A 19,941-nucleotide genomic window follows, 5' to 3' on the forward strand; every position below is an offset into this window, starting at 1 on the left:
ATTTAAAATGTCGACGGTGAAACAATCCAAACCCATGCCTTGTTTCTTCTTTTTTAAGGATTTGCACAGTATGTGGGCAATGTTGGGAATAGGGACAACAATTACGCAAACCTAAACCCACTGAACTTGTAATGAACTTTGAGGATAGTTTCAACCAACAAGTATGCAGCGGAAATGACACAAACAACATGCACAAGTGACATAAGGATTTAATGTGGAAAAATCTCCTCAACGTGAGGAGTAAAAAATCACGGCTGTGGACCGACCTGTCCACGCAACTTCCACTATGAGCAAATGGATACAAGAGTCTCTCAAGAAAATCTATAGATGTAAAACACACTCGGCACATTACCAACCGGTAATCACAACAACAACCATGAGAGGTAGAACCACAACAAAATAGAGTTGACACAGCTTCTGTCCCCATCAGTATTCTGTCAAGTGTTCTTAAATCGCTGATCCAAACAACACGAAATTTGGCAGACAAGTAGACCCACGAGTCCTCAACAAGCCCTCCAAATTTCATCTCAATTGGACACCGTTTGCGTACCCAAACTGTTCGTCTATCAAAACTACTCTGTTCTGAAACTGCAGTCACAAAGCTGACGAAATCATTCTCAAATCTGACGCTCCTCTGACCCAACACTCAAACCAGCCGACCAGATTGAAGTACTCAAAGCAAGGAACAAGCTCATCAAGTTTGGAGCCAATCCAAGCACGTTTGAGCCTTCAACCACCGGCTTGAAGACAACCGGTCTTGCGTCACTAATCTGGACAGAAATCAGCTCTAACTTCTTCTTCCTCTATTCTCACAGATTGTGTTCCTTGTGTTGCTCTCTCTTGCTCTCACAATGGTAGCCACACTCTCAGTACTTGAGACTTCTTGGTGGCTAGGGTTTCTTCTTCTCCTTATATACAACAAGAGAGCAATCTCAACCGTTGAATGGGGCTGAGATCAACGGTTCACAAGCGCTGGGCTTGTGGCTGTTTGCTGTGCTGAAAGTTCACCTCCATGTGGAGGGATGGCCCAACAGGAAATACTATATGTGATGTTTTTTTCATGCTTGCCCCACATGTCAGCGTGTGTGTGGCAGCTTGGGCGGCTGAATTCCCGGCCTGGTAGTGATTTGGACATTGTGTTCGTAGCTAGAATAGCGTTGGACGTGTGGTAGGACGTATGTACGCATCTTTTTGCTGCCTCCTCTTCTCATACATCGCCTCTCCGGCTGTCCAAGCCTTGGCTAGGGCTGCTATTCTTGATCGCTAACCAGCAAGCTTGCGCTTCGTTCATCCTGTCCTCCTACCCATACGGGATCACCTCATCCTCTTCTTCTCCCTTTGCTTCTTGGGTAAGTCATAATGTGCACTCCTCATAGATAGATTGTCTACTTCTTTGGTCTCTATTTTGGTTTTAGGCTTCCGAGCTTGATTAAATTTAGTGGGAAAATTAGTTTGCGGTTCTTGTAGGTGACATGTACTACACCAATTCCATCTGAATCATCGCGGATACCGCGGGCCCCGAAGCCTGGGCCAACTTGGTGGCCCCTATGGGCGGGTACTTGTAAGAGGTTTTGGTGGATGAAAATGTTCCTCTAAAATAGAGCGCAAAAGAATCTTCAGTCGAAGAAGCGCTAAACAAATTCATCCATACAAACATCTTATGTGTCAAACAGTTTCCTTAAAGCAAATTCGGTTTACCGATCATGTGGGATTCAATGTTACATTTCTTTTTGCAAAGTGAGTAGAGTCGATGGCTAGGAGGACGGTGCCACCACGCCTGTGCATCAGACACTGTCCCAACATTATCGGTAGGGTCGACGACTAGGTTGGACGGGCGGGCACTGTGTCTGTACATTAGACATTGTCCCGGAATTATGTCACTATTTTACTACTGTATTTCCTTTTGTACCTCAATGCCCTAGCAATGTCATGTCCCGTCGTTAGGAAATTTTGGTGGACAGGTGTACAAAAAGGGAACTCCTCCAACTCACTCTGTTTAAAAGCTTGGGAGGACATTTGTAAGTCGAAAAGAGAAGGAGGGCTTGGAATCAAAAACATTGAGGCAACTAACATTAGTCTTGTTTGCTCAGCAGCTTGGAGATTAGCTCAGGATCCTAACAGTATGCTTGCTCTCCTCTTAAGAGCAAAATACCATCCAGGTACTACCATTTGGAAGGCCAACAAAGCCATGCCCAAATCAGCTTTTTAGGCCTCCATCCTCATGGTATGCCATTTTATTGAAAACCCTTGTTTCTATCAAATGGTAGATGGCAATATCTCCATCTGGAGCACACCTTGGTGTAACATTTGGAAAGACATTCATGATCATCTCATTATTCAAAATCCTGACTTTGTTTATCTGGCTGTAGTTAGAGATCTCTGGATTCCTGGAACTAAAACTTGGGACAATAACCTCATCCGAAATCTTTTCTCTCCCCAAGCTACAATGTCTATTCTTAATACTCCTATTCTTCAGTCTCCAGGAAGCGACATTTTGTGCTGGAAACACAATCATTCAGGCATTTGTACTACTAAAAGTGCTTACAAATTAGCTATTCAACAAATCTACTCTAGCATCTTCCTCCATCCAGCAATTAGATCTTGCTCTTCTCAACACCATTTGGGCCTCCAAAATTCTTATACCTAGAGTTCAACTCTTTGCTTGGAGATTAATTAGGAAAGCACTTCGCACAGGTAAAAGAGCAGGTAACTATTGTAGGCATATAAGCAAGCTCTGCTGCAGGTGGGGCGTTATTGAAGATGATTTACACCTTGTTTTTCTTTGCCCCTTCTCCAAAGCAGCTTGGTTCTTAGCTCCTTGGTTCATAAGAACTGAGATTATTGTGAACTCCAATCCTAGTGTGGCTGCCACTATATACATCATTTTAACCTCTATCCACCCTCTTGCCACTCTTCAAAATATTCTCACTTTTCTCTGGTGCTTTTGGAAAGCAAGGAATGATTGCCTTTTTAGCAAGGAAAAAGGCCAAGCCTCAGCAGGTCTTCAAGGATACGCAAGCTCTCATTAGCCGCACAAGCTTTGAACTTGGAGATAATGCTTCCATCCCTGATCTTCAGCACGGAACTAAACTTCAGCAGGATCCCCTTAACTTTGCTCTAAGTTTTGTCCTCTCCAGGTACTCATGTCTATTCTGACGCAGCCTGGAAGTTGCCTCGGCGAAGTCCAGGCTCCTCAGAAGCTAAAGCAGGTCTCGGAGTTTACATCGAACACTTCTCCCAAACAGGAAGATTAAAAGTACAGATCTCGGCAGCTTCTCCTCCCTGTAGCTCTCATTACTGGCAGAAGCTTGGGCTCTTCTTCTTGCGGCAGAATGTAGCAGGTGTCTCCAATTTGAAAGAGGCTCTCTTCTCTCAGACAACATCACTCTCAGTCAAACTGCTGATCGAAGAAACTTTCAACATTTCCCGAGACACTGGTCTATTAGACATTTGCTTGCTGAAATATGGAATAAAATTCCACATGCTTTTTCTGTTAAGCATGTCCCTAGAGATTGCAATGGTGTGGCTCTTAATCTAGCTTCTAATGTTAATCTTACAAACATCTGTAGCCCATCAAAGTTTACTTGTATCAATTTCTCTCACAGAATGTTGTCTGCCCTGTACAACAAGCTCTGAGCCTCGTAAGTGTGATGAGTATCACACTGAGTAATGTCCTGTGCTTCTAATGAATAAATCTTCTTCTTTTTTAAAAAAAATAGCAACGTCATGTCGAGCTCATCCAATTCTTTCCAAGTAAAAAAAAGGTCATCCAATCCAACCCATGCACCGGACTCTATCTCGTATCGTATTCCCGTGTGCAACCCCAGCGGTCAGGCCAGCGCATGTGCATTTCTGGCTGTCTCCCACAAACGGCAAACGGGGGACCCATCGATCCCTACAACACTTGTGCAACTGGTCTCCGTTTCACCGTGAAAATTTTATCCAGATCTGACACCACACCACCAGTACGCGAAAAGGAACGGGCGACAGGAACGGAGGTTACCACGAGGCACCACCTTTACAATATACGAACTCCACTCCACTACCTACCACCTGAATACACGATTCTTCCTGCGCTCCAGGCGAGCAGCAAACGCGCGCGTGACAGGAGATATTTCCTCGTCGTGACCCAAAGGAACAAGAGCAGCAACGTGGTGCGCCGCTTTGAGCCTGCGCTGCTGCCCGTAGCAGGTTCGGTTGATTCCCCAAGCGTGTGTGCACGCTGCACTCGCACGGCAAGCGAAGACGCAAGGCGCTGCAGAAACCGTGTTCGTGTGCCCCCGTGCCTCCTGGACGGACGCCCTTCGCTCTCTGTACCTTCCAGAATTCCTCTTTCCCGTGCCGGGCCTGGGGGAAGCCCGATAAGGAGCGGAGGAGTACAGGTGGCGCGTCATGATTGGCTGGAGACGCGTCATTAGTACTAGCACTCCTATGGGTTTAAGGCTCTGCTCGAGCGGCGTGCCGTGCGATGCTTGGCGGCCGCGACTGACGTCACGTCACTCCGCAGCAGAAAAGATTCCTGGCATCCCCGATCCGCGCAAAGCGGTCCCGCCAGCGACGAGAGCAGCGCATCCTTCTCACTGCATGTGGGTCCATACTGATCGTGGTCCCGTGTATCAGTGTCTCGAGCCACTGCCGCAGGCACGAAGGGCTTGAAAACCCAAATTTCTCGAGAGAACACGTGGCCGCTCTCCGGGTCAAGCAAAGCCATCGACCAAGAACCCCCGTTCCTTACCGGTTAATTAATCCGCTCATCTCATCATCGCATTCGCACGGTAAGAAGCCACACTCACGAACCCTGTCGCTCGCTGACACAGCTGTCCCACAACGTGCAGTCCCACCTGCAGAAAGACGCAAAGGTCGAACGAGATGCTGGGATAAATAGTCGGAGCGTACAATGCGTAGCCCACCAAATCCCCTCTATTTAAGCGGCGATTAAACTAGTGGTACAATTTCTCATCGTCCCGATCGATTTAGAATAAGAAAGTAGTTTACGCCATAAAGAAAAGGGGCGAAGTAAAGGCAAAAGCCCCCCCTCCGTCCTTCCCTGCTTTCGAATCCACACTGCACCACCACCAATCGCCCTCCCTTCCTACTAGTCTCCCCCTCCCGGCAGCCGCCTCCATCCCCTTCTAGGGTTAAGATTCCATGCGATCTAGCTGCCGCGGAGGACGGAAACCCTAGGAGCGTTTCCTCTCCGTTCGAGCATCAAGTCGTGACCAATGGGTAAGGGCGGGCAGGACGAGGCCAGGCGGCCCGACGGATCCGACGGCTCCGGGTCGGAGCCCGCCGTCGCAGCCTTCCCGGTGTGGGCGCGCACCCCGAGCGAGTGCCTGGCGGAGCTGGGCGTCTCGGCGGACCGCGGGCTCAGCTCCGAGGAGGCGGCCGCGCGGCTGCAGAAGTACGGGCCCAACGAGCTTGAGCGGCATGCCCCGCCGTCGGTGTGGAAGCTGGTGCTCGAGCAGTTCAACGACACGCTCGTGCGCATCCTGCTCGCTGCGGCTGTGGTGTCGTTCGTGCTTGCGCTCTATGACGGCGCCGAGGGAGGCGAGGTCAGGGCCACCGCTTTCGTGGAGCCGCTCGTCATCTTCCTCATCCTGATTGTCAACGCCGTGGTCGGCGTCTGGCAGGAGAGCAACGCCGAGAAGGCACTTGAGGCCCTGAAGGAGATCCAGTCTGAGCACGCCACTGTTAAGCGTGATGGCCGGTGGTCGCATGGGCTCCCAGCGCGAGACCTCGTCATTGGAGACATTGTTGAGCTCCGCGTTGGCGACAAGGTCCCCGCGGACATGCGTGTGCTCCAGCTTATCAGCTCTACGCTCCGTGTTGAGCAGGGCTCCCTCACTGGCGAGACCTCTTCGGTTAACAAGACCAGCCACAAGATCGATCTGGAGGACACAGATATCCAGGGAAAGGAGTGCATGGTCTTTGCTGGTACCACCATTGTCAATGGCAGCGCTGTCTGTGTCGTAACAGGAACTGGCATGGCGACAGAAATAGGCAAGATCCACTCGCAGATCCAAGAGGCCTCACAGGAGGAGGATGATACGCCGCTGAAAAAGAAGCTCAATGAGTTCGGTGAGGCACTGACTGCCATAATTGGAGTGATCTGTATTCTGGTTTGGCTTATTAACGTGAAGTATTTCCTCACCTGGGAGTATGTGGATGGATGGCCAAGGAATTTTAAGTTCTCATTTGAGAAGTGCACATATTACTTTGAGATTGCAGTGGCACTGGCTGTTGCAGCAATTCCAGAGGGCCTGCCTGCAGTGATCACCACATGCTTGGCGTTAGGCACAAGGAAGATGGCTCAGAAGAATGCACTTGTGAGAAAGTTGCCAAGTGTTGAGACATTAGGTTGCACAACAGTGATCTGCTCTGATAAGACAGGAACTTTGACCACTAACCAGATGTCAGCAGTGAAGCTTGTGGCGATTGGGAGGTGGCCCGATACACTGAGGGACTTTAAGGTTGATGGAACCACTTATGATCCAAGTGATGGTAAGATCCATGAGTGGCCAAGTTTGGAAATGGATGAGAATCTCCAAATGATAGCAAAGATAGCTGCACTCTGCAATGATGCAAGTATTGCACACTCCGAGCATCAGTATGTTGCCACGGGGATGCCCACTGAGGCCGCATTGAAGGTATGATCTGTTAATGTTATATGTTGCTTTTACTAGCGGACTCAACATTTCGTTGTTTATATTTCATTCCTCTAAACACATAGGAGTGTAAAGGAAGATCATGTGAAACTGCAATGTACTAACAGTAGTGTGTATAACAGAAAAGAAAGATGTGGAGCAACATGGGTTGTTAAGTTAGTATCGCTTCTAATTATGTCTGCACAAGTAAAACTTGTTTTTGAATAGCATTTGCTAAATCTGATCATTTGTAATGTACTTAATTTACTATTGTTCGATCATTTGCCAAATTGGGTGACTGTTATGTGTATGCCAGGTTCTGGTTGAGAAAATGGGCCTTCCTGGTGGATATACTCCATCTCTGGATTCATCGGATTTGCTAAGTACGGTGATTTGTTCTGTGCACAATACATTATAGTCTGAGGGCTTTATCCAGTTCTTTTGTGGAAATAATCAAGAATAATTGTCATTTGTTTGTTTTTTCAAGGGTGCTGTCAGTGGTGGAATAATGATGCTAAAAGAGTAGGGACTCTGGAATTTGATCGGACTAGAAAATCAATGGGAGTTATTGTCAAGAAAGCAGACTCTGGAAAGAATTTGCTGCTTGTGAAGGTATTTTGAATCGTTCATATAATTTTGTTCTGTTGCAAAGCAGCATATGTTCCACTTTTGTATCTCAAGTGGTTTAGTGCGCAGAAGTAATCTTGTTCTGTAATTTACTTTACTAATGTTTTATTCCTCATTTCTCATAATGTGGGAAATAATTGACTTGTGCACTGTCACGATTCAACCACTGTGCCACTTTTTGCACCCTCTGTTTCTCCTGGAATTAGGGTATCATCTTTGTCATACCATCAGCTGTCATTTCTCTTCATCTATTCTGTTGATGGATGTAGTTATGGCTTCAGCCACCACTTAGCATTGAATTTCATATTTGCTTATGTGATGGCAAGTGTTATGGCATATTGTTGTTTGCGTTGTTTTTGGTCATGTTATCTGTGGCCTACAAATATTCATTCATGGCACAATGTACTCTTGCAGGGAGCAGTAGAAAATCTGCTAGAGAGAAGTGCTTATATTCAATTGCTCGATGGATCTGTTGTGCTCTTGGATGATGGTGCCAAGGCACTCATATTGTCAAGACTTAGTGAAATGTCAGCCAGTGCATTGCGCTGTCTGGGATTCGCTTACAAGGAGGATTTGGCAGAATTTGCAACATATGACGGAGAAGAGCATGCCGCTCACAAGTATCTGCTTGATCCTTCATACTACTCTTCCATAGAGAATAATCTGATATTCTGTGGTTTTGTTGGTCTAAGGGTGAGACCCTCGGCTTCATGAAAATTCTCTTAAAGGATAGATGTCATTCTAAGTTGTACCTTGTAACATTATTATTATTTAACTACCACAGGATCCTCCCCGAGAAGAAGTCCACAAAGCAATTGAAGATTGCAGAGCTGCTGGCATACGTGTTATGGTGATAACAGGAGATAACAAAGAAACAGCAGAGGCAATATGCCGTGAGATTGGGGTTTTTGGTCCCAGTGAAAACATTAGTTCAAGGAGTTTTGCAGGGAAGGAATTCATGGCTCTTCCTGATAAGAAGAAGCTCTTGAGACAAACAGGTGGCCTTCTCTTCTCCAGGGCAGAGCCAAAACATAAGCAGGAAATTGTTAGGTTGCTCAAAGAAGATGGTGAAGTTGTTGCAATGACCGGTGATGGAGTGAATGATGCACCGGCTCTGAAATTAGCTGATATTGGAATTGCGATGGGCATCACTGGGACTGAGGTCTGCCTTCTTGCTCTGTTATCAAATTATCCTTGTTCTTAATAGTTCTATCTTAATTCGTGAAATTTATTTGTAGCTCAATTTTGTGAAAGAATGTCAACTGCTAGACATTTTGAGAGTACTGAATTAGGCTTCACGTAGAACCCTAGTCTTACTAGCTAAATGTCCGCGCTCTGCTACGAAATTAAGAATTTGTGTTATGCATGAGTTGTTTAAATATGTGTCGCTCGTATTTTTTAAATTTGTGATAAATAAGAATTATGTCAAAATATTATTTTTGAAAAATACAATTACTCTTGAAAGTCATGAAAACCAATCAAGCATAGTTGAAAGATCATGATACGTATAGAATGAGTGGCAATTAGATGATTCCGTATCCTTTAAGTGATAGTCTTGTTGGAGTGAACTCGCGACCACCAACTCAGATCTTTATAAGTGTAAAGATAATTTTTTCTCTGGTACTTAAAGTGCTTGTACTTGCAACTATTGTTTTTTAGCATTTGCTAGTCTTGTGTAATGTTGCTGCGCTGTCACATTGTTCTGGTGCTCTTGGTCTCTCTCTCAAATTCCCTGCAGAACATTTGATACTATTAACAATTAAGATCCACACAATATATCTTAGGCAATGAAGATGCATAGGATTTCTAAATTTGTGTATGATTCACCTTTCATTTTTTTGGCCCAATATTTACTCCTCAAAGCTCTGATCTCATGGTGTTATCTGTCCTCTCTCTATGTTGATGAAAGAATGCAGAGACTATGGTGGTGGTGTGCATAAGACCTCATACATAATTCAATATAGAACACATATGCACATGCTTGTTAATGAAGACATAATTCTGCAAATGCGTTGTCTGTCTGTGTGGAATCTTGGCACGCCTTCATATTTCATGGTTCCTAAGAGCATGCTGTTGTTGCCTGTTCTGACATATACAGATTGGAGTTGTGACATTGTATTCTGATGATTTATGTTAGGTTGCAAAAGAAGCTTCAGATATGGTGCTTGCAGATGATAACTTCAGTACAATAGTCTCGGCTGTTGGTGAGGGAAGGTCTATTTACAACAACATGAAAGCTTTTATAAGGTACTTCTTTTTGTTGGTTTGACCTTTTCTTTTGATTACTATTTGACAAATAAAAATAAAAATGCAACCAGTTGATGTTATCTTTGTTGCATTGCAGATATATGATCTCTTCGAACATTGGAGAAGTTGCCTCCATATTCCTAACATCAGCTTTAGGTATTCCAGAAGGCCTCATTCCTGTACAACTTCTGTGGGTCAATCTTGTTACAGATGGCCCTCCAGCTACGGCTTTGGGTTTCAACCCACCCGATAAAGATATCATGAAGAAACCCCCTCGAAGAAGTGATGATTCATTGATCACTCCTTGGATTCTGTTCCGTTATATGGTATGTTTTCCTGTGCATCATGTATTTCCGCAAGTATCCTCTTTCTAAATCAGTGGTGTTGAAGCTATTTGTTTAACGTGTCCCTTGTAGCATTTTTATTCGTATATGGTACATTATCTGACAACTGCTATACTATTAGTCAGGCCAACAAAAACTAATACTACCTCCCTTCCAAAATAAGTGATGTGGATTTGTATAAGAATCTATACAAATCCACGTCACTTATTTTGGGACGGAGGGAGTACAACTCTATAAGCCAGACATAAAATGTTTTTCGGCATTTAGTGTACAGGATGTGATCTGTGGGTCATTCTTAAGTTTTGTCTTGAAGGGGCTTCAAACTTTAGCTTCAATTATTACACTTGAAATTCTGTCAAGTAATATTGATTTATACATGTGTCTGCAAGTGTTGGTTTAAGTGATCTATACTACTGAAGAGGGAACTCACGTGGGGGTATATGTAGATAAAACTGCTCTGGTTAGCTAATAAGGAGTGAAATTTAGACAGGTAGCATGAATCACGAATAACAATTAAACAATGTTGTAGCCTTATTGATTTTGATTTTCAGTTACCTGTGTAGAATATTAATGTTCTCCAGTACCTGATTCATGCAATTGTATTCCTCTCTGGTTATACTTGAATACTTGAAATTTTATGAACATAATCTGTGTAGGTCATTGGGCTGTATGTTGGGATTGCAACGGTGGGAATCTTTGTCATCTGGTACACTCATGGCTCTTTCCTGGGAATTGATCTGGCTGGTGATGGTCACACTCTTGTCTCATACTCCCAGCTCTCAAACTGGGGCCAGTGCCCTTCATGGGAGGGTTTCAATGTGTCGTCATTCACAGCAGGGTCTCGGACATTTGAGTTTGATGCAAACCCATGCGATTACTTCCAGGGTGGCAAAATAAAAGCGACGACCCTCTCCCTGTCTGTCCTGGTGTCGATTGAGATGTTCAACTCTCTGAATGCCCTCTCCGAAGATGGCAGCCTTCTGAGCATGCCTCCATGGGTTAACCCCTGGCTTCTTCTGGCAATGTCGGTGTCGTTTGGGCTTCATTTTTTGATCCTTTACGTCCCTTTCCTTACCCAAATCTTCGGAATTGTGCCCCTCAGTTTCAACGAATGGCTTTTGGTGATAGCAGTTGCCTTCCCTGTGGTACTCATCGATGAGGTTCTTAAGTTTGTGGGGAGGTGCTTGACAGCTCGTGCCAGAAAACAATTAGGAAAGCGGAAGGAAGAGTAGATGCTAGTCTTCAGCATTAGATTTCAGGTTTGCCATGGGAGTAGATGTCTGATGAGATCCCATCGTTTTGTCTCTCGAGTTCCAAGGACTCTGCTATTTCTTGAGAAACAGAACCATGCAGGAAGTTAGGGTACTATATAGAACTCATAATCAGGCCGTGGGTTTAACAAACTGCATTTATTCATTTGTAACAAAATTATGTGTCATGAATGTGCTGGAGACACGGCATATTTCACTGTGAATCTAGGCCGTCTGGTCTGTGTGCACTCTTCTGTCTCAGCCTTGTCTGACCGATGATAATGCAGAGAAGTTTACTTTATGCTATTTCTTAACGAACTGTGCAGAATCTGTTGCTCCTTATTGGTGTCTAATACACATCACTACTTGGTATAACTTTCTTCTACATGAAATTATGTACGTACAGCTTACAATGTACGAACTACAGAATAAAAAAAATGATATACATGCCCTTTACTCTTGTCTACAACGTTCACGAGGCTTCACCTGACCTCTTCGCTCTTGACCATCTTCGAGAATACTCCACTCATGGACATGCCGTCGAGATCACCCAAGTTCGCTGTCATGGCAGTGTCAGTCGCGACGCTAGCGATCGACTGGATACGCTGAACCTGGGGTGTTGCCACAGGTGCCAGCGGCATGCCGTCGATGACTGAATCATCCGGTGATGCGACCTGCAGCTGCAGCGCGAACTCGAGGCACCACAGCACGTCCCCCATGGTTGGCCGCTCCACGCCGTACTCCGCGAGGCACTTCTCCGCCGTGTCCGCCAGCTTCTTGAGCGACTGTGGCCGTATAGTCCCAGCGATCCTCTGGTCGACGATTCGATCGACCTCGCCTTTCTTGAGCCACTGCATCGCCCACTCCGCCAGGTTCACCATCTCCCGGGGCAGCGTCGGGTCGATGACCGCGCGGGCGCAGAGCACCTCCAGCAGGACCACGCCGAAGGAATACACGTCGGACTTCTCCGTCAGCATCTGCCGCCGGAAGTACTCCGGGTCGAGGTACCCGAAGCTGCCCTTCACTTTGGTGCTGACGTGCGTCTTGTCCAGCTCCGGCCCGGCCTTGGACAGCCCGAAGTCGGCGACCTTGGCCATGAGAGTCTCGTCGAGGAGGATGTTGGACGACTTGACATCACGGTGGATGACCGCCGTCGCGGAGCTGGTGTGGAGGTAGTGCAGGCCCCGGGCAGCGCCGATGCAGGCCTCCAGCCTCTGCTCCCAGGTCAGGGGAGGCAGGTCGTCGGCACCGTAGAGGTGGCTCCGGAGCGTGCCCATGGCCATGTACTCGTACACGAGGATCATCTCGTCGCGCGCGTCGCAGTAGCCGATGAGCGAGACGAGGTGCCGGTGCCGCATCCGGGACAGCATCTCGATCTCCGTGCGGAACTCTTGCATCGCCTGCAGCGTCTTCCGGCTGCCGCGCTTCACGGCCACCGGCGTCTCGTCGGGCAGCGTGCCCTTGTACACCTTCCCGAAGCCGCCCTCCCCGATCACCATCGCCTCGCCGAACCCGCTGGTGGCCTCTTGGAGCACCGCCAAGGGGATCCTGTACCCGGCGCCCAGGCCGTTCTGCCCGAGCACGATGGTGTTGCCGTTGCTCTTCTTGCCGGAGCTGCGAGAACGGGAGCCCAGCGCGCTCGCCGAGAACGGCGACAAGGTGCTGTTTGACGCCTTCTTCTCCGGCTTCCCCCTCTTCCTACATAGCATCCTGAACGCGATGAACGCGAGCGCCATCGCCACCGCGGCTCCACCAACGGCCGAGCCGGCAATGATCCAGGTCTTGACCTTTGAACTGCGCTTGGACGGCTCTGCGCCAGCCCCAGCGCTCCCGAGCACTCTCATGATCTCGAGCCCGTTCAGGAAACCGTCCGGCGACACGTTGCTGACACCCACAGTCGACGACCCGATGCTCACGGTGATGTTCCCCCCCTTGACGTCCTTGGCGCCCAGCACGAAATCCTTGTACACCGGCACGGCTAGCGTGTTGATCGTGTCTCGGGAGTACTCGTAGTTGTCCAGCACAAGCCACGCGCCTACGTAGACGTTGAAGGCCAGCCCGGTCGCCGCCTTGCTGACGATGTCGCAGAAGTGGAACCGGAGCAGGTAGTCCGACCCGGCCGCCACGGCGCCGAACCTCCAGGTCACGTTGAACTGCACGTTGATGGTGCTGGTGCCCCCCGACGTGCTCTGCTTCGTCGCCGTCGCGTAGACGCCGACCGGCGCCGTCCACGGTGTGGCGACCGGCGTGTACTTGATCGCCGAAGGCAGCACCTCCTTATGCTCAGCCAAGGCCAAGCTGCTGTCGAGCTGGAAGCTCTGGTCCGGCAGCCACGTCCTCCACAGCGTGTCGTTGGCCGGGGTGATCTTGGGGGCACCCATGTTGATCCTGTGGACCGTCTCTAGCGCCCGCGCCGACAGCCCCGTGTACAGGCCACGAGCGCTGCCCGCCATCGCCGCTGTGTCGGCGATGAGGTCGTCGGGGAGCGACACGACCTCGATGGCGTTCACGAACGCCAGCTTGCCCGTCGGCGTGAACGCGATCACCAGGCTGCCACCTGTGACGTTCACCGAGAACTCCTTGACGACAACAGTGCCGTTCTTCGGCGTGTACGACCCGTCGACGAAGACCGCGCCCTGGACGAACACCTTGAACGCGGCGGCGGCGGCCAGGTCGTAGGACTGGTACCGGAAGGGGAAGAAGTGGAGGCGCACGAAGTGCCGGCCGGGCTTCTTGATGGCGAACGTGTAGGAAGCCGGCGCCGTGAATATGCGCGCGGACTGGTACAGCGCCTGCTCATCGCCGTTGGAGGAGCTCAGCGATGCGTTGGCCTCGACGCTCTGGGGCGCGGCCAGCGCGCTGGCTGGCAGGCGACCGTCCCCAACGAAAGTCCGGCCGGCGGTGTCAGTGGCGCTCCCTGACGTGCCGCAGATGACGAGGTAGTTGTCCGCTGGCACGAACGCCGTGCTGGGAGTGGCAGCGCTGGCTAGCACGGGCGCGGATACGACGAGGAGCCATAGCAGGAGCAAATCAAGATGGGGCGGCATGGTGCGAGAACTCCGGCAAAAGCATAGAAGGAGGCCACGGACTACTTCGCGGTCAAATACGGCGAGCCTAGCTTGTGTGAGCAAACTGGAGGGTGTACTGGCCTCACCGGTCACCGGAGAGCGCGGAGATGACGGCCGATTCGCAGAGGAGCTGTTCAGAAACTTGCAGCTTTAGGCGACGACTCGAAATTACTGGGAGGCGGCTGGCGAGACAAGCACAGCGATCAGTCAGAAACTGCTAGTACTAATACCCACAGGAGTTAATCGCTGATTTGATCAGGTATGGGGGCAATATTGTAGTGATAGAAGAGTTTGGAGGAGGTGGCACACTTGATTAACTGGGGAGCACTGCCAACCGCGGTGTCATTTTCTGAGGATCTCCGGTAGAGAGATAGCTTTGGATATATTTTTAATTGTTATCGGGAGCCTTTTAAAGTTCAATGGTGTCATTTTCCTGGTTTACAGGTTGTCTGGCACATACTATTTGCTATTTGATTCTGTAACTTTATGGTTTAATTCTGAAGAAAAAGTCCATATTATTTAAAGACAAGGGAGAAAAATTCCCACGGCATGGCAATGTGCAGAACTGTTTCAGGTGTTTTTCACGGGTCTTCGGTCTTAGCTCACCGGAAACCGTAAAGGTCACCAGTTCATAGCTTTGGTGACTTTGGAGGCGTAGCTGTGAGAGAACGAGACGAGAGAAAAGTTCCATGGGTCCTGTTGTTCCCACGGCGAGACATTCGCAGACGGTGAGACGAAAGCGACGGTGAATCAAAGGGAAAAAACGAGAACAAACCTTTGTTGCTCAGGAACAAAGTAAAAAAGGTGGTTATCGCAGGAGCATATACTACTCCTGCAGAGTGCTCAGCGAGAACCTTTGGGTCGTGAGGTGGGAAAGGGCGAGGAAGAAGTCTCCAACCACCTCGCGGTCGTCCACCTGACCAGAAGACGCACACGCACACACACGCACGCAGCCGTCGTTTTCGTACCACCGTCGTGCGTGCCATGACTGCCATTTCTTTTTTTCCTTCTTCCGGCCGGTGTGTACGTACGCGTCTTAGGCTTGGATCCATGGTATCGGTGCTAGGATGATAAGGCAGGTTGATCGATTGGTTTATTGGATCTCTCGCCTTCTGGATTTCATTCAGAAGGAAAAAAAACCCCGATGTGTATGCCTATAGCTTCCTTAGTCGTTGCTTATTACCTTTTGTTTTCATTAACAAATGTCTCGTGAACCATGAAGGAACGCACCTTGGTTTCGTAAAGCGAGAGAGTATTTATGTTCCTGGATCGGTGCTGACTGTCGTCGTGTACATAGGACATATATACCAGGAAAGGAAAGAAGAGAGAATGAATGAGTTATCCATCTACTGGTAGAATAACGCAAGCAGACAGCATGGTTCGCACCTGGCAGCGGTGGTAGGGCACACGAACCAACTGCCTGGAGGAGGGAAAAAGCGACGCGGTTCCGTCTTCCTTGACTCGGTACCCCGGCGTACTTGTTCCGGATCACGTCCGTGTTCCTGTGTTTTTAAAGGGTGGTGTTTGCGCTGCGTTGGTGATCAAGCTGATGAATTAACACTGGCTCTATGCGAGTACACTTCAACGTTGTGGGTCGCTGGCCATGTCGCCATCTTTCTAACGACCAAACAAAAGTGGCCGGGAGTTGATGGACTCAACTGTTACATCACAGATACGTACGAGAACGTGCCTCCTGGGAAGGAGAGTATGCCGTATGCATGTATAGCTAGCACCGTCAATTAGACAGTTACGTCAGGTATGACCACGTCCACGGGAGAATTGGCGTAGTCTTGTCGATAAGATGGTTAACTTCTTTCCCTCAAAAAAAGATGGTTAACTTCTTCCAGGCCGACAAGATTCCGGCCGCCGCCGGGGCGAGATCACCACGCCGGACAGGCGCAGCGTGTCCAGACAAGGGAAGAAGGTCTTGCTATGCACCGGAAGAGCTCGTGGCGGCGGAGCATGGCGCCGCCGCTGGCTTGCAGCCTGCAAGAGGTCCCGTGGGAGTGGGAGCACCGGGGGCGCCGTCGGCGAACCGGATTACCAGGCGACGATTGCTCTCACGTATGGGGAAAGGCAGAGCAAATGGGCTTCAGCCCATAACAAAAGAGAAACGCTTTGACCTTTAACTTTTTAAATGACAAATATCTACATTTACCCTTATCAAATCAACGGTGAAGAGATGAAGAGAAACAACTGTTTTGCATATTAGGTTCATTTGAGAACTGAGAGCAAACATTTGATATGGGGTAGGGAACTGAATAAAGATCTTATCTCCTTGTAAAACAAAGCACATAATTTAACCCAAGAAACTGACACTTCACTAGTTCACTACATACATTTCACACCTCTTCTGAAGTTCTGATACTCCTTCAATGGGCCTCATTATTCTGTTGCTCTGCACTAACCTGACACCTGATGTCTTCTTCTTTTGTACTCTTTAGGGCATGTGTTTGTGCCATGGAGACAAACGAACCTAGTTTATACCTGATTATCTAATTACTGTCGGGAAGCATAGAAACAACTGCAGAATTGGGACGCAATTGGACAATTTGAATCGAGTTCAGTAGCACATGTCTACTAATGCATCTAGAAGTGATCAAAGTGCGTGCAGAAATAAGAGAAAATGCAACAGGCCAGTAAAATATATGGTTGCACTTCCTGGTACGTACTTAAAACTATCCAAGAAGAAATAATCAAAATAATAAGCGAATGATAGCCACAACACGGACTAAATCTTAAGATGATCAAATTGTACAAAATGATCAGGAGTTGTTTGAAAATTTGATATTCCTAAATAAAAACAAGGACCTAAACATCAGCGTACCATTCCTTAAATTGTTCGCCGCCCAAAGAGCCTAATCTCCGAGAAGAGGCGCTATTTGAAAGCTCCCCAATCATGCAAGGGGTGTATGGAAATGATTCGTATATGCCATTTGTAGGTCGTATAACATAGTCTTTTGGGCGCAATTTGCCACGGTACTGAACTTTTGAGCTATTTAAATGATAAGCAACTTCTTCAAACCACGGTAACTCCAAGAAAACTACCTCTTTGTAGGAGTGAAACCCAAGGAAGTAGAAGTCGTCGTCGATATTTCGACAACCATCTTTAATATTCAGAATACTGTTCATCATCAGAGTTCCATCCAAAATTCTCCCTCATGAGCATTCCAGTATATTGATCTTCATCACCATCTCCTTTTTCATCTTCTCCTTCATCATCATCCTCATCCTCGTCATAATGGTAATCATCACCTTCATCTAAGATATCCAGGTTTTGTCAAATCCCATCAGGTCTCCCGACCAATATAAGGTTGCCCATGGCTTCAGATCAATATGATGCCTCAACACCCAATCCATCTGTCCGCTTGATTCATCGAGGGTCCAGACCCGAAGTTGATAACTGTCATGAATCGTTGCAAAGCAGACCCCTTTTTCTGATTTCCCTAGGTACTGCGAGTGTAGTTTACTTTCCGCAATATCTATTGGGCTTTGTATTACTCCCTAGCCCCTAGGTACTTGGTACTTAGCATCCGGCAAAGATAACCTACAAAAATGTTAAGAACGACAAGTTTCAACATTTTACAGAGTTACTTTTGCATGTGAGAGAAATACTGCTGATGCCATTGAGAAGTTGATTTGGCAAATTAAGATGCGGTGCATATATACCTCGCGACAAATGAACCACGGCAATGCACGTAGAGTGATCCTTGCCAGTACACACTGTAGCGCCACCTCGGGCCCCCGCGACCCACATATGGCTCCAATGCATCTGGTTGAAAAAATTTCACTGTCTCTGCAGCCTCGCCTTGGCGCACAAACGACCTCTCTCGCCTTGTGCTGGACGTGAACACCTGCAGCTTCCTGTCTCCTGAGGCAAGTCTGGGACCGAGAACACCTCGTAGGGCGGTGAGACGGCAGGGTCAAACACAAGGCAGGCGTGGCAGTTCATACTATCGTCGCGGCGGCGGGGAAGATTGTCCCACCGTCTCGTGGCAGGGTTGGCCACACAGAACGCCCGGAATGCGCCGTAAAGCACGAGGCCGTTGCAGTGATCCACGACTGGGTCGAAATCGTACGGGTCACCGGGCAGGAAATTGCCGTTGATCGCAGGCCGCTTGCCGGAGGGGCGGGCTTAAAAGTGCGGGCGCCTGCAGTCGATGTAGTTGATGAAGAGGCCGTGCAGCGAGTGCGCGGGAGCAGGAGCCGGTTGTCGTCGACGACGGCGCGCCATGCCTTGCGGACGCAGCGGGAGGCGGCGAGATCGCGCGGTGGGAGGCGACGGAGGATGTCGGCGAGCGCGTCGTCTCGTCCGGCAGAGCTGGGAGTCCCGTCTGATCCATTGGAGGCCCGAATCAAGGCGAAACGGGTGGCGGCGACGTGTTTAGGCTACATGGAGAAATCCGGATGGAAGGCAGAGAGTCCAGCTCCAGCACATCCCCGCAATGCGGTTTTGACACAAGAGTCCACCTATTATTCAACCGTTCCTTGTGCATCCTTTGATATTGTCTTTCCTAAACGTAAATAAAAAGTCTTAACTTTGTTCTATGTCAAATTGTGAAATTTCTTAAATTTTAACCAAACTTATTGAAGAAATTAGCAACATTCATATTATATTTACTTAGGGTGTGTTCGTGACAGCTCCAGCTCCACGGAGTTGGTGGAGCAGGTCTCCACGAAAATGTGAAACTATGAATGACCATCTCCATCAAATTTGTCGAGACGGAGCTGTCCCAAACACACCCTTAATATTTTAGATGTTGGTTGAAATTTCTATAAACTTGGTGAGTTAATTTTTTTGACTTAAGACAAAGTTAGGACTTATTGCATTCAAGAACGAAGAGAGTACAAGTGAAGAAAAGAGAGAACAAAACTCGCATCATACTAGTTTAAGCTTAGGTAGTTTGTAAGCCTAATCAAATTTAGCGGTCGGCTTCCCAAAAAACACAGGGAAGGGGCAGCTTTCGGCAAAATCCCCCTAAAAGAACTGGGCCTAAGAATGTCTTGAAGAATGTTAAGTATATCCCTTTGAAGTAAGAAGAGCCTCTTCTAATTCTACATAATCAGAACGCACATTACTGCCTGCCGTTCCCGGTATGTTTTCCGTTTTTAGCTCTGGACATAATATTTCATGCAAGTACCCTTAAAAAAATGATTGTAATGCTATGCCGTACTATGTCCATTGCTGAATCCTGGTCATGTTCCTCAAAGGATAAAAAGAGTAAAAGATAAAATAAAAAAAAACTTCTTTCATTCCACAAAACAACTAGTGCAATTTTTCTCTCATTTGTTTCACAATACAACTCATTTTTTCTCGTTTCCGGCATCCAGCCAATAACTACTTACCTCCATCTACTCTTAATCCAATAGGAATGGTCAGTTACTAGAAACGAGAGATTCCTTGGTCTAAGTGCACAAATCTATATGAGTTGTTTGGTGGAATGGAGGGAGTAGTCATGTATTCTTAAAATCAAGTTGTATAGCATGTTTGTGTTACTCCAGTAAATGGCCAGCTGTGTTTGAGAACCTTAAGTTCCTCAACGATGCCGGACTTGGAGAATTGGAATCGATAACCTAAACATCAATAATGTGAGATTGCTTGAGGACCGCAATGACCGATGGGGTTACCAATATTTCTTTTGTGCTTGGTTGCCTGACCATCCCCGGTGTCCATGGAGAAGAAAAACACAGCGACCAAAATAGGACAATGCTTTTGGACCGTAGAGTGTGTTTTGTCGACAACCAAAACCAACCTCCCTAC

General features: G+C 47.9%; 2 protein-coding genes and 1 long non-coding RNA gene across 3 annotated transcripts; 1 reads left to right on the forward strand and 2 right to left on the reverse strand.

Moving 5' to 3' along the window:
• Positions 1 to 5,007: 5,007 nt before the first annotated feature.
• On the forward strand, positions 5,008 to 11,366 carry LOC100845328 (calcium-transporting ATPase 4, endoplasmic reticulum-type). Its single transcript, XM_010230474.3, has 8 exons — positions 5,008 to 6,647; positions 6,961 to 7,027; positions 7,132 to 7,256; positions 7,686 to 7,964; positions 8,056 to 8,433; positions 9,409 to 9,518; positions 9,616 to 9,844; positions 10,519 to 11,366. Exons 1-8 carry the CDS (start codon positions 5,223 to 5,225, stop codon positions 11,092 to 11,094), a joined length of 3,189 nt encoding a protein of 1,062 aa, XP_010228776.1. The 5' UTR covers positions 5,008 to 5,222; the 3' UTR covers positions 11,095 to 11,366.
• A 109-nt stretch (positions 11,367 to 11,475) lies between these two features.
• On the reverse strand, positions 11,476 to 14,465 carry LOC100845018 (receptor-like protein kinase HERK 1). Its single transcript, XM_003558153.4, has one exon. The coding sequence runs from the start codon at positions 14,157 to 14,159 to the stop codon at positions 11,595 to 11,597; it is 2,565 nt and encodes an 854-aa protein (XP_003558201.1). The 5' UTR covers positions 14,160 to 14,465; the 3' UTR covers positions 11,476 to 11,594.
• A 2,408-nt stretch (positions 14,466 to 16,873) lies between these two features.
• On the reverse strand, positions 16,874 to 18,605 carry LOC112270255. Its single transcript, XR_002962660.1, has 2 exons — positions 17,850 to 18,605; positions 16,874 to 17,727 (listed from the first exon to the last, which is right to left on the reverse strand). It is a non-coding gene; the product is annotated as an uncharacterized LOC112270255 (long non-coding RNA).
• Between the last annotated feature and the right edge of the window lie 1,336 nt (positions 18,606 to 19,941).

This window comes from Brachypodium distachyon, chromosome 1 (assembly GCF_000005505.3).
Source record: "Brachypodium distachyon strain Bd21 chromosome 1, Brachypodium_distachyon_v3.0, whole genome shotgun sequence".
Taxonomy (NCBI): Eukaryota; Viridiplantae; Streptophyta; class Magnoliopsida; order Poales; family Poaceae; genus Brachypodium; species Brachypodium distachyon.

Excerpts from the sequence above, each read along its gene's own strand:
- LOC100845328 (XM_010230474.3), top strand. The coding sequence starts at position 5,223 with ATGGGTAAGGGCGGGCAGGACGAGGCCAGGCGGCCCGACGGATCCGAC. Across the intron at positions 8,434-9,408 it reads TGGGCATCACTGGGACTGAG|GTTGCAAAAGAAGCTTCAGA; the intron begins GTCTGCCTTCTT and ends GATTTATGTTAG. Across the intron at positions 9,845-10,518 it reads GGATTCTGTTCCGTTATATG|GTCATTGGGCTGTATGTTGG; the intron begins GTATGTTTTCCT and ends TAATCTGTGTAG.
- LOC100845018 (XM_003558153.4), bottom strand. The coding sequence starts at position 14,159 with ATGCCGCCCCATCTTGATTTGCTCCTGCTATGGCTCCTCGTCGTATCC.